Source organism: Cydia strobilella, chromosome 11 (genome assembly GCF_947568885.1).
Source record: "Cydia strobilella chromosome 11, ilCydStro3.1, whole genome shotgun sequence".
Lineage (NCBI taxonomy): Eukaryota > Metazoa > Arthropoda > Insecta > Lepidoptera > Tortricidae > Cydia > Cydia strobilella.
Genome location: NC_086051.1, coordinates 15606711 through 15619015, shown reverse-complemented (window position 1 = coordinate 15619015; position 12305 = coordinate 15606711). Strand labels below are relative to the sequence as shown.

Sequence of the window (12305 nt, the reverse complement as noted above, 5' to 3'; positions counted from 1 at the left end):
GCGCCAGCGCACCGCGCGCGGCCGCGGCGGCGGCGAGGCGGGCCGCCGCCGCTGACAGTAGTTCCGCTCCATCTATTACGGAGTTATATCTATCTTTGGTGACAACATATCTGCACTCACGTCGTTGACGTGTTGCAGGGCCTGCAGCGGCGGCCTGATGTCCTGCGCCAGCGCACCGCGCGCGGCCGCGGCGGCGGCGAGGCGGGCCGCCGCCGCTGACAGTAGTTCCGCTCCATCTATTACGGAGTTATATCTATCTTTGGTGACAACATATCTGCACTCACGTCGTTGACGTGTTGCAGGGCCTGCAGCGGCGGCCTGATGTCCTGCGCCAGCGCACCGCGCGCGGCCGCGGCGGCGGCGAGGCGGGCCGCCGCCGCTGACAGTAGTTCCGCTCCATCTATTACGGAGTTATATCTATCTTTGGTGACAACATATCTGCACTCACGTCGTTGACGTGTTGCAGGGCCTGCAGCGGCGGCCTGATGTCCTGCGCCAGCGCACCGCGCGCGGCCGCGGCGGCGGCGAGGCGGGCCGCCGCCGCTGACAGTAGTTCCGCTCCATCTATTACGGAGTTATATCTATCTTTGGTGACAACATATCTGCACTCACGTCGTTGACGTGTTGCAGGGCCTGCAGCGGCGGCCTGATGTCCTGCGCCAGCGCACCGCGCGCGGCCGCGGCGGCGGCGAGGCGGGCCGCCGCCGCTGACAGTAGTTCCGCTCCATCTATTACGGAGTTATATCTATCTTTGGTGACAACATATCTGCACTCACGTCGTTGACGTGTTGCAGGGCCTGCAGCGGCGGCCTGATGTCCTGCGCCAGCGCACCGCGCGCGGCCGCGGCGGCGGCGAGGCGGGCCGCCGCCGCTGACAGTAGTTCCGCTGACGTTTTGGTACGCTGCGTGAGCGAGGCCGCGTCTCGGGTCAGGGAGGAGATCATGTCCACCAAGAGCGAGTTTACGCTCTCCACCTGTAGAGAATACCAACTTTACTTTATCTTAAATATTCTACTTGGGATAGAAACAGTGACTGACGATCAACAAACTAAAAACTTATTTAAAGAAGATCCCATCAAAACATTGATAATTACGATTGCTGTAACCCAGCAGAAATATCAAGATCTTCCAAGTACTGCTGGGTCTGTAACGGTTTTAGCTTCAATGAAAGGAAACAAAACGTTAAAGTTGAATTTGATAACTAATAACTACATAGTTGAAAACTGATTTTTAGGAAGGTTTAGGTGTATAATTTATTAAGTTATTAGGTAAATAATAATGTATTACGTACCCAATGTTGATCAATGTTGCCTTCAGGGTGAAGCATTTCCATGAGTGCGTGTTGTGCATCCGTCACTTTCAAGGAGTACTTTTGTGACAGCGTGCAAGCCTGTAGACAAATTACATTTTAATTACAAATAACTGTTTTACCTTATTTTTTTTTTCATTTTCATTTATTAATTAATATATGGGGCATTTTCTATGAAAAGGGACCTTATTGTCGATGGCGCTTACGCCGCACAACGTCGCGCGGCATTGTATTTATATCGGAGCATCGTTTATAATGGTGTAAGCGCCATAGACAATAAGGTCCCTTTTTTAGAAAATACCACATATTTATAATCATGTATAGGTAGTATAACTGTATAGAGAAATTTGGACTGAGGTATTCAAGAGAAAGACACATTGTCGTGATGTTCAGCATCGAGGGAACGATCGGTAGTTTTTTTTTTGCTTTTTTTTACCACGTTGGCCGCGCAAGCAAGCCAGACCGGTAAGGCTCCTGGGTGTGGGGGTAAACGCCTCGATGATGGTGAACGGTGCGGTGGTAGAATGCGATTGGCACTATGACAATCTATCTTTTAGAGCATAATCCATCGTACAAGCAGAAGAACACACATAAGGGGGCAAGGTCTTTCTTTAGATGTAAAGGTTCAAGGCTTTAGGTGTCAAAGCGTCGTTCGCGCGTCTGGGATAGTCAACGATTTGTATATATAGGTTGCTTTCGGATTAAATCAAAGGGCCTAGGTGGTTTTGAGGAATTTTCTTAAGACCAGTGTCGCCTGTCGCGCAGTTCTGGCGTGCTCAGTACGGCGACGAAACGACGGACGCCGACGGAGCGGGTATCCCGGCCGGCCTCGAGGGGGGACTGTAGATGTTTCTAGAATGTTGTAAACCGACTAACCTTCTCCCAGTGTGCCAACGCCTGCCTCGCAGTCTTGGCGGTCTTGGCGCGGTCGGCGCGCATGTTGGCGGCGGCGCGCGCGTGGCGTGCGAGCGCGCGCGCGGCGGCGGCGAGGCGGCGCGTGCGCGACGAGCGCGCGCCCCACGCCGCCTCCAGCAAGGCCAGCGGCGCCTGCAGGGCCGGGTTGGCGCCGGCACCCCATTTCACTCTGAAACATATATCAAATCCTAAGTCCAAGTTGAAGTCCTAAATTAAGCAAATCCATGTTAAAAACTAGATTAAAAGAACATCTTCTCAATTTATCACGATTATAAGTTGGACCTAATTAGATAGTGGGAAATAATGTAAACAAACAAATTTGTTAATTATTAATATTTCAGTGAAAATCACCCGCGTAAATTTTTTAGGGTATATGTCAAATGGAAACGCATACTGACATATTTGTTTACATTGTTTGCCATTTTAATTTTTTTTTTATTTGTTTTTGAACAATAGTTTGTATAAGTATATTATGGCTAATGAAACTGATAGTTTAAATTATAAAACTAGTTTAATAGGTTAAGTGTATAAAAACTGAGCGCATCTCGCCATCAAACGTAACAGTTTGGCGAGAATATAAATGTTTAGTAATTAAGTTGTAAAGTAGAATATATAAATAAATAAAAAAAAAAAAATTAACAAGTTATAATTATTAGCTATAATTTATTTTCTTAACTATTTTTTTTTATACCTCACCCTATTCAATAAATTTACCCATATTTAAATAGTACCTTTGATGGGCGGCCGTCAGTAGCCCCTGTGCCTTAGCGGCGGCGGCCGACAGCCGCTCGGTGGCCGCGGCCAAGTCTCTGGCGCGGCGGGCTAGCACCGGAGCCTCTTGATTTGAACCCAATACCTGAAAATTTAAATTTCAATACTTAATTGATAAAATAAAATTTTACATGTCAGAACAAGTTTTGGAAACAGATCAAACTATTTTATAAAATATTTTGAATTGTGTTTTTTAAGTAGTCATACTACTATATATAAATTATAAACTGTAATAGATGTCTATATTAAAGAAAAAAAAACACACACACATACATACTAAGTTTACATGTCAGGCTAGATACAATGCATGCCAAGGTTTATAAATATTAATATTAGATTTACATAATTAAATTACACATTTCGTTAATATTTTGGAAAAAGAACAGTAGTTATTCAAAAGCTTATTCTGGAAATAGGCCTCAGGCTCTTCACAAATTAATACAAAATTTACAGTGACATCATAATTCATAAACATCACATTATGTTACGTTTTGTGTCACATATTTAATAATACACTTTGTAGGCACTGGGAGGAAAATGGGGACTACGTTTGTATAGAGGAGCGGCCGTCCACTATCTTCTTAAGAACTTGACAGATAGAAATAAAACTATGAAAACGGATTATATAATCCGACGATATAATCCGTTTTCATAGTTTTATTTCATGAGTAACTATCGCGGTAACCGAAGACAATATTATCGACAGATAGAGTTAGACCAAACTAAGTTGGCAGCGATTTTGATAGCCTAAACTGTGCAAGTGTTATTGAAACGTCATAATTTGCACAGTCTACCCTCCAGACGCCTGTAAGGTGTACAATACCTCAGCGTGTAGCTGCGCGTGCGCGGCGAGCCTGGACCTGGCGGCGTGCTGCGCGCTGCCGGCGCGGGCGCGCGCCGCCGCGGCGTGCTGCGCGCGGAGCTGCGCGACCAGCGCGCCCGCCACGCGCGCCGCCAGCACGCGAGCGCGCTCCGTCAGCGGGGACGTGGCGACCACCTTCTCGCAGAGCGACTCCAGGGACACGCTCCATGATGCTCCTAAACAAATTAATGATTGCATGCTAGAGAAACGTTCACCTCATTTAAAACCACAGTATTAAAACTACAGACAAAAACCCACACAGCATCCTCTATGATTATAAGATTTGGAAAACCGCACCGGCTCTTTTATGTATCCAAAAACTAACTTTTTTATAGAGATGATTCTTTCAAATACCGTATAAAATAAAAAAATAAAAATAAATATCATTTATTTCGGACCACAGACATTCGTAACAGGTAAGTCGAACATGTATAATCAGGGACTTAAAACTATGTTAGATACAATTAATTACTTAACTTACTATATATTATCTACATTTCAAACGAAGCTAAGGAACGATGCAGGTTCGACTAGTGCTGCATATAGCAACTATCGTATAAAGCAATGACTTTCACTAACTGTCTCGCAAATATGTACTTTGAGTACAATATAAAACAACATCATACCAATTTCTTTCTGTTCCACCTCAGCTGCGAGGTCTAGACGCTGCCTTCTCAGCAGTAAGCATAACACTGAGGCTAGCGCCTTCGAGTGCACGCCTAACACGCAGCGGGACACGTATTCGGCGGTAAATCTAAAATGAGGAAAAATTACACTTAGCGATGCGTCAAAATTATCACAAAATCCTCTCTCTTCTCTTCTTCACCGCGACTTACAGCGCAAACTCCTTAGGAGTATTCCAGAGTAGAAAAACCATGAAGTGCGTTGCGGAAGGAGCGTTCGAGGACGGAGCGGAGCGCCACGCTTTGGAGGGCGACCTGAACATAACGGACCAGGGACTCACCGTTTGACAGGTTTACAGAGCGCCGTGTCATCGTATACGGCCAGGGGGCCGGAGCCCCTGAACGCGGCCGCGGTCTGCGCGCACAGCGCTAGGGCTTCGCCGACGGCCTGGACGCGACGGACGAGGAACAAGTCTTCGAGAACGGAGCGCAGCGCCGGGCTTTGGAGGGCGGCCTGAAAAGAAAAAAGATTTAGCTCATGAATGACATTCTTTAATTAGTTAGGTACGCTATAACGTACCTATTCTGCTCTGATTCTTTTGAGAAATCTATCGGTACTCTTGGGAAGGTCGGTGCCTTCGCTCAGATACCTCAATAGGCCGTGTAATCTACGATTGTGATGGCAAAAAAACACAATTTGTAAAATACAAATGATCTTTCTCGACTTTATTTGAGGACGCTGCTAAACATACCAGTTTAGCAGCGTCCTCAAATAAAGTCGAGAAAGATCATCCTGAATTAGACTGCATCTTACTATACGGGTTAGTTCTCTCTTTCGTATTTTACTGCTACGAAGAGTCCCGTAGGACCAAAAATAGCGTTGCATCGCGGAGCAAGCTTCACAACAGCAAGAATTCTTAAGACATCACTAAAGAGTAACTTCAAAATATTTATCAGTACGGTTTTTACTCACTATTATTTTTAGTCGCTTTTGGCGACATGTTTCGGATTCTTAAATAATAGTGAGTAAAAACCGTACTGATAAATATTTTGAAATATGTCTCACGATAGTTTAAGTGCGAAAGAGTAACTTATCGACATAAATATGCCGCTTGGTCGTTAACATAGCCGATCGTACTACATGCAGGTCAGTTCACTCGTCTGCATTTTTAATACTGTGTAGATATAGGCAATAGAGCCGGGACTTTATAGCATGAAGTCATCAGTCAATACTTGAGCTACATGTGACATGAGAGACTCACCGACATATGCATGGCGTCGCTGACGTGGTCGATCTTCCTCCAGGCGGGAGGCACGGGCTGGGCCAGCGGCTCGGCCAGCTCCCTGGCGCGCATCTCCAGCGCCGCGAACAGCCCGTTGAGGCCCATCAGCACCATGCGGCCCGGGGAGTCGCCGGACAGCAGGGCTTCGTAGCGGGCGCGGAGCTCGGCGGCTAGTAGTTGGGCGCCTGCGGGGCACTGAAAAACAACGTTTTCATTTCTCATGCTCTGAAAGTGGGTCGTTGTTGCTCTGAAAGTGGGTCGTTGTTGCTCTGAAGTGTGCAGAAAATGATACGTTTCTGCTCTAGATCACTGTACTTTCTAAGTACGTTGTTTCTATTTTATTACGATAAGCAATTAAACTTTTGGTTTTTAAATGGATTTGTTGTACAATTTCCATTCTGATAATGCACAAAGTACCTAATTGTCGCAAATTTTATGCTCTACAACTCTGTACTACATGTAAATAACATCGGAGCTATAGAAATTTTAATATCCGCGAAAAACCGATTTGTATGACATTTGACCTTGAATAACTTCTGACGCGCACACGATCTGTGCGTAGATTTTTAAGAGAACCTTTAATACATCATAACGAAGGTGTATACGAGTTTCCAGCTTATTATCTCTCATTCCGAGGTGAAATATTTAAATTTAACTGGGCCAGATAAGATGCTAAAATTGGTATTAACTCAGTAGTTCGAAATTTCTTAATACCACCTGCCTTACAGTTTAGTAATTTCATCGACCTACTTATTAGTAGGTCAATTAGGTAGGTAGGTAGATAGGCACAATAAACTACGAAGCCTGAAAATCACGACAGCATTCACGTGTCGGATTATCTTAAAATATACGATGCAGAATGTTATAGCGAAAGTTTTCGATTCAATCTCGGCGAAGTTGTCGAGTAGCAAATTGGAATGCGGGCGACGTCGATAACTTGGGAGTTTAGAGTTCAGCCTTTGAATTCTAAGATGCGGGTCACTATCGGATATTAGGAACACCGTTACAGTTATTTTTAGACTTTTCATATATACTTTGGACACTTGAGATTAGATTATTTAGATTAGATCAATTTATTTCTTATTTATTGCATGATACTTTTTGTGTCGCAATAATAATATGTAGGCGTATGATAGATGGCGTTATCCACGTGATAAAATTAGTATCACTTTTTAATACGTCGCCATTGAAGGTATCAAAAATATACGCAGTATTGTAAGTTAATACCTAAATATCAAGTAGATAAACGCAGGTTTGTCACCTTGTAAGATGGATATAAAAAACTTGAATGAACGCCAGTGATTCTGCTTTGAAAAAGAAAAAGCAGAATATGATTTTACACATAAGTATCTCTGTTAAATTCCCTTACCTCCATATCCATTAGTAAATATCTGAAGTTCATCTCCAACTGAGTGAGCAGCTCATTCAACGGCATCGGAGTATTCATTATCACCGCATTCAGCTCACTGATCATCATTATCGTCGATGGGTCTTCCTGGTGAAGCTTCTTCATGGCTTCCGGCAGAATTATGGTGCTATAGTTGTAGTTCAACTGGACCAGGTCAGATAAGAGTAAGTTGGCATTGCGAACGCATTCCACTGCTACAGGCATGGCCGAGTCTTCAGCCGAAGCTGATTGTAAAGGTAGCAGGGATAGTAGTTCAACAGCTTGCATTGATAAAGCACTCATGTCGTCTAAGAACCATTCTCCTTCTCTGGACGTCAAGTCTACTAAACAGTCGCCCGCGCTTTGTGCGCTGTTCTCTAAGATCAGGTATCGTCTGTTCAAGTTGCATAGCATTCCTATGACAACGCTTTCCAACGCTGCCCCAGCCCTCTCTTCAGAACGCACCCAGGAGCTAATATTTGTTTTCGCTTCAATGTATGCCGCTTGAGCAATTGCCACCGCATCTGGACCTCCATGTATTTGTAGTCTTTCAATTGCCTTGTTCAAATTCACGTTGGCTTCAGCAGTAATAGTTTGTAGTTGGAAGTTGTACGCAACTATCTGTTCCGTATTGTTTGCGTTGTCAGCATTGACTAGAGCCGTAACTTGGCTGGAGACTTCACGGCACACTTCAGGTGATTTGCTCTCTAAAGCTTCGGCCAGCCATTTGCGGAACATCACAACGCGATGGTACTCGGTGTGGGTTTGCGGGTAGTATTGAGACACCGCAACATATTGTGAAAGGAGCTCTAAGCAGGATCTGACGAGGACAATAGTCTCTTGCATGCTCTGATTGAGTTCGTTCTCCGCTTGTTCGCATTGAGTGATCATTGAGCTCTGTCCAGCATTTGCGAGGAACTCTTTGATGTGGTCGAATATCGGTTTTTCATCATCTTCGCTTGGGCCTGAAAATTCTTGCACCCATGTAACCAATTTGGGACCGTTGATAGCTTCGTTGGCCGCTGCGAAGCTTTCTATTTGAGTGTCAAAATCGTTGAGTATCTTTACGAGGGCTTTCATAGAGTCCTCGACAGCGTTCTTTGCCTTTTTGTAGGAGGAGTATTTCTGCGAGATAGCATACAAAGGATGGCTGCTTAGATTCGGTCCGTACGCTTCTATCTCTTTGACCAGCGCCATCTGCTGGTGGCAGTCATGGAGTCTGGTCTCAATGGACTTGAGTTCTTCGGTTTCCTGGAGCCACTGGTCGGCGCTCGCTTGGACGTCTGGCAGCACAGCCAGGAACTGCTCCCTGAAACAACATCGGACCGTGAATATGTGATGACAGGGCCACTTAATAATGCATATAGGGCGTGTAATCAAAGTGGCTTTCAGCGGAACAGTCGTGATTAATAATTCTAACACAACTACGTGTCGGCTTTATGCGCCGAGCTCTGACCTTTAAATAGAAATAACCTATTGTTTGATTCCTAGCTTTACAGCAAAACCAATATTTGGAAGTGAAGCTTTTACTCCGGAAAATAATGAAAATTATGAATTGGGAAGTTTGATTGAGGTACATAATTATTGTTAAACGATATTTTAATGGATTTTGTTATGAAACACGAGACCGGCTGTAGTTTAACCTCTCTTCACGTGTAGTCTCGTTCATTGTGTGTATCAGTTATTGAGTTCAGGTTTGTTTTCAACAAGGAGTTACTGTATTGTTGCTAGTAGTTTGATGTAAAGCACAACCTTCATAAGTTCAATAGGACAGAAAACCTTTTAGGTCAAAAGGCAAGTTTTAAACAGTCATAGCTTTCCACTTTTATCTAAACCAGCACAAGAGGCGATATTCGTCGGGCAACCTGGCACAAGTGAATCGGTAGCATTTGTTATTGTGTTATCTCCTGCGGCTCACACTCGGCCGGTTATCGCGACCATAAACGGGAGTTGTTTGTATTTATTGCGACAGTAACATTGCTAGGTACAGTGAGTACAGAATTATCGTTGTTTAGAAACGATATACGAACGAATATTCAAACCACTTCTTAAATTCCATACTGCGTACCGTCAAACACCGTGAATGTACCCTAATGTTATAAATTTTATAACATTAGGATACATTCACCACATGGGGACTTGTTGAGTAACTGTGAAACTAAAGTTTAATACACAACTCAACACAACTTTGGGAACAAATCAAATTATTTTATTAAATATTTTTGACTTGTGTTTTTTAAGTAGTCACACTACTATATATAAATTATAAACTGTAATAGATGTCATATATTAAAGAAAAAGTGACGAAGCCCTCCAGTGGTGAAGGCCGGATTCGAACCGGCGTCTTTAGCAATCCGGGCTAACGCCTTGAACCCCTAGACCACCCCGGATTGCTAAAGACGCCGGTTCGAATTCGAATCCGGCCTTCACCACTGGAGGGCTTCGTCACTTTTTCTTTAATATATGAAATCTATTTCAGTTTATAATGATTTCATAGATACTGAAAAATTTTAATACTAAACATTTCTTAGAAGTCCCGCATTATGTGCGAGTGGAATGCACTAAGAGTAATATCAAATCGTAATTTTTTAAAGTTTAAATACCAGGCCAATTCGAACGTGACCTGACATCAAACGGATATTAGAATGATAGAATCATATCAGTTAACTGTCATCCGCGCGGGCGTCTCGCTCGCACTAATACTTTTAAGGACAAGACAGCTAACTGATATGATTCCAATGTCATTCTAATATCGGTTTGATGTCAGTGCAGTTCGAATTGGCCATTTTACACCAAGCACGCCGCACCGTGGGTGCTACGCCGTAGCAAGTAAGCTCCTTGTTGGTGCAACACATTCCGATAAACTTTTGTCTTAAGAACTGACATGAGTTTCACGGGAGTTAGGTACGTATTTAAAAAAACCGCCCAAGTGCGAGTCGGACTCGCGCACTAAGGGTTCCGTACCATTACAAAGAAATCACGTTTGTTGTATGAGAGCCCCACTTAAATATTTATTTTATTCTGTTTTTAGTATTTGTTGTTATAGCGGCAACAGAAATACATCATCTGTGGAAATTTCAACTGTCTAGCTATCACGGTTCATGAGATACAGCCTGGTGACAGACAGACAGACAGCGGAGTCTTAGTAATAGGGTCCCGATTTTATCCTTTGGGTAAGGAACCCTAATAGGGCCCTATTAAAGAGAGTACATATATCTCATCACCACTAAATCATTATTATCATGTCAATTGAAAGATGCACATTGCACATGCCAAGCGAAGCCGCAGCCAAAAGCTATACATAATCTGTCACGTAACATTGTCACTTTTGCCTCATTTATTTGCACTCCCGGCCACAGCTTAATTTAATGTCAACACTAAACTCCAGCAACGCACATTACGGACAACAGCCGCATTCGAATGTTCTCAACTTGATAGGTATATAATGGAGAGAGAGCCAACACATATTCTTCGTATAGTTATAGGTAGTTATATGGGACAAAACGCATTTCAGAAAAAGGTCACTTTTGTGGGCAATACAATAAAAGTTAACGACCCGGGTTCAAGTTTTTCTTATTTGCGTCTAAAGTACTGAAAATATGTATCCCGCCTAAGGGTGCAGCGTAAAAATTAGCTTTTGATTCTCTTAACTTTGCGATGTCTACAGGAAAGACGCTAAGCATACAATAAACGTGTGACCCATATATTGGAGCGCGCGAGATAAACTGGGAGTTAATGTAAAGCTAAAATTAAAACAAGTTGCGAATTTTAAAATTCGAATGAGGCGCCAGGCACGTGTCAAATGTGGGGCGCGACCTTGACTCTCAAACCGCTGCACCACTGCGTCAGGCTGTTGCCTGACAGGCGGCGATAAAGCGAGTAGCGATCGGCTATTTTCTTGCGCAAGAAACGTACTTGTACCAAGATGTTAATTTGCGCGAGTTACTAATTATTAAGCTTTATAAACATTTCGCTCTGATCACACAGACAGCAAGGACTACCTCTTCTCTAACGCCTACTGTTCACGTAGAGCAGCACTTGTACTGTATAGCTTTCTGTACACTTACGTGTAGCTTATACCATCATGCCACTTACGTCGAAAATAAAAATAAACAATAAATTCGCGACATATCACAAAACTGTACCAAGCGACGCTGCATGAAGTTTGCAGGCAGTCTCGCTTCGTACAGCAAACGTATAATGACAAATACGCGTATATATCTCCTGCCTCCCCCGCACCCTATACATTATACAAAACGACATAGATTCTTAAATCACGCGGGCGAAGCCGCGGGCAAAAGCTAGTACAGGTATATGAACAGTGAGCCCATAAGTGAAAACTTTCGCTCGTTAAGAAAACCTCGCCCTTACGCTACTCACTAATCGCCGTTGAGAAGACACCAGCCTTATGGCGCACTGGGCGAGTACAGTCAACAGCTGATGCATCGAAATTTAGACAAGCAGCTTATGCAACGTATGTATAAAACCAGTGTGCATTGCTTGGGGAATAACTACTGTTTCGGCAGAGGGCGGACACGCTATACATCAAAAATCACTTGCGTTTCTATGTGTGAACGGCACGTCTGTACATGCAGCATGCGTCATTGTGTGAGCAAATTGCTTAAAAATAGTACTGAGCGGCCGGCAAACGGCCGTCAATCTGCTGTCGCGGGGCGAGGTAATTCGAGTCGGGGCGGGGCGGTGCGTGGTCGTTCTGTATGATAATACTATTACTTATTCTGTGGTTTCGGTGAAAATTAGATTTGCAATACTTCGATGGACCGTTTTCGTCTTCGTTTTTTTTTACCTAAAATCGTAAATGGTGAAATGTATATATTTGCTGACGATGCCTGTGATATTATAACAGCCAATACAATTCCGTCTCTGGAGAACATTATAGCCTCGGAGATATTTAGGCTACAGGGATGGTTTTCTGCAAATGGTCTAGTTTTAAATCTACACAAAACCCAAGTGATGCACATAAGCCTAGGGGGTAGGCCCCCGCGCCCACTAAGTGTTAACGTAGATGGCGCCGTCCTTCCTCAGGTACATAGCACTAAGTTTCTGGGCGTGACGTTGGACGCGGCCTTGAAATGGAATGCGCATATTGATGTGGTGTGTGGCAAATTATCTGGTGCCTGTTTCGCATTGAGCA

At 43.8% G+C, this 12305-nt stretch overlaps 1 protein-coding gene across 1 annotated transcript in view; it reads right to left on the bottom strand.

Moving 5' to 3' along the window:
- Positions 1–1090: 1090 nt before the first annotated feature.
- Positions 1091–12305, bottom strand: part of LOC134745695 (serine/threonine-protein kinase SMG1) — a gene marked incomplete at its 5' end in the record, with an annotated part of 210880 nt that continues 199665 nt past the window's right edge. The window contains 9 exons of the mRNA XM_063679812.1: positions 1091–1144; positions 1292–1390; positions 2186–2393; positions 2956–3080; positions 3819–4033; positions 4484–4611; positions 4822–4994; positions 5743–5958; positions 7133–8459. Of these exons, the coding sequence (XP_063535882.1) occupies positions 1091–1144; positions 1292–1390; positions 2186–2393; positions 2956–3080; positions 3819–4033; positions 4484–4611; positions 4822–4994; positions 5743–5958; positions 7133–8459 (2545 nt within the window). The remainder of the gene's footprint in view (positions 1145–1291; positions 1391–2185; positions 2394–2955; positions 3081–3818; positions 4034–4483; positions 4612–4821; positions 4995–5742; positions 5959–7132; positions 8460–12305) is intronic.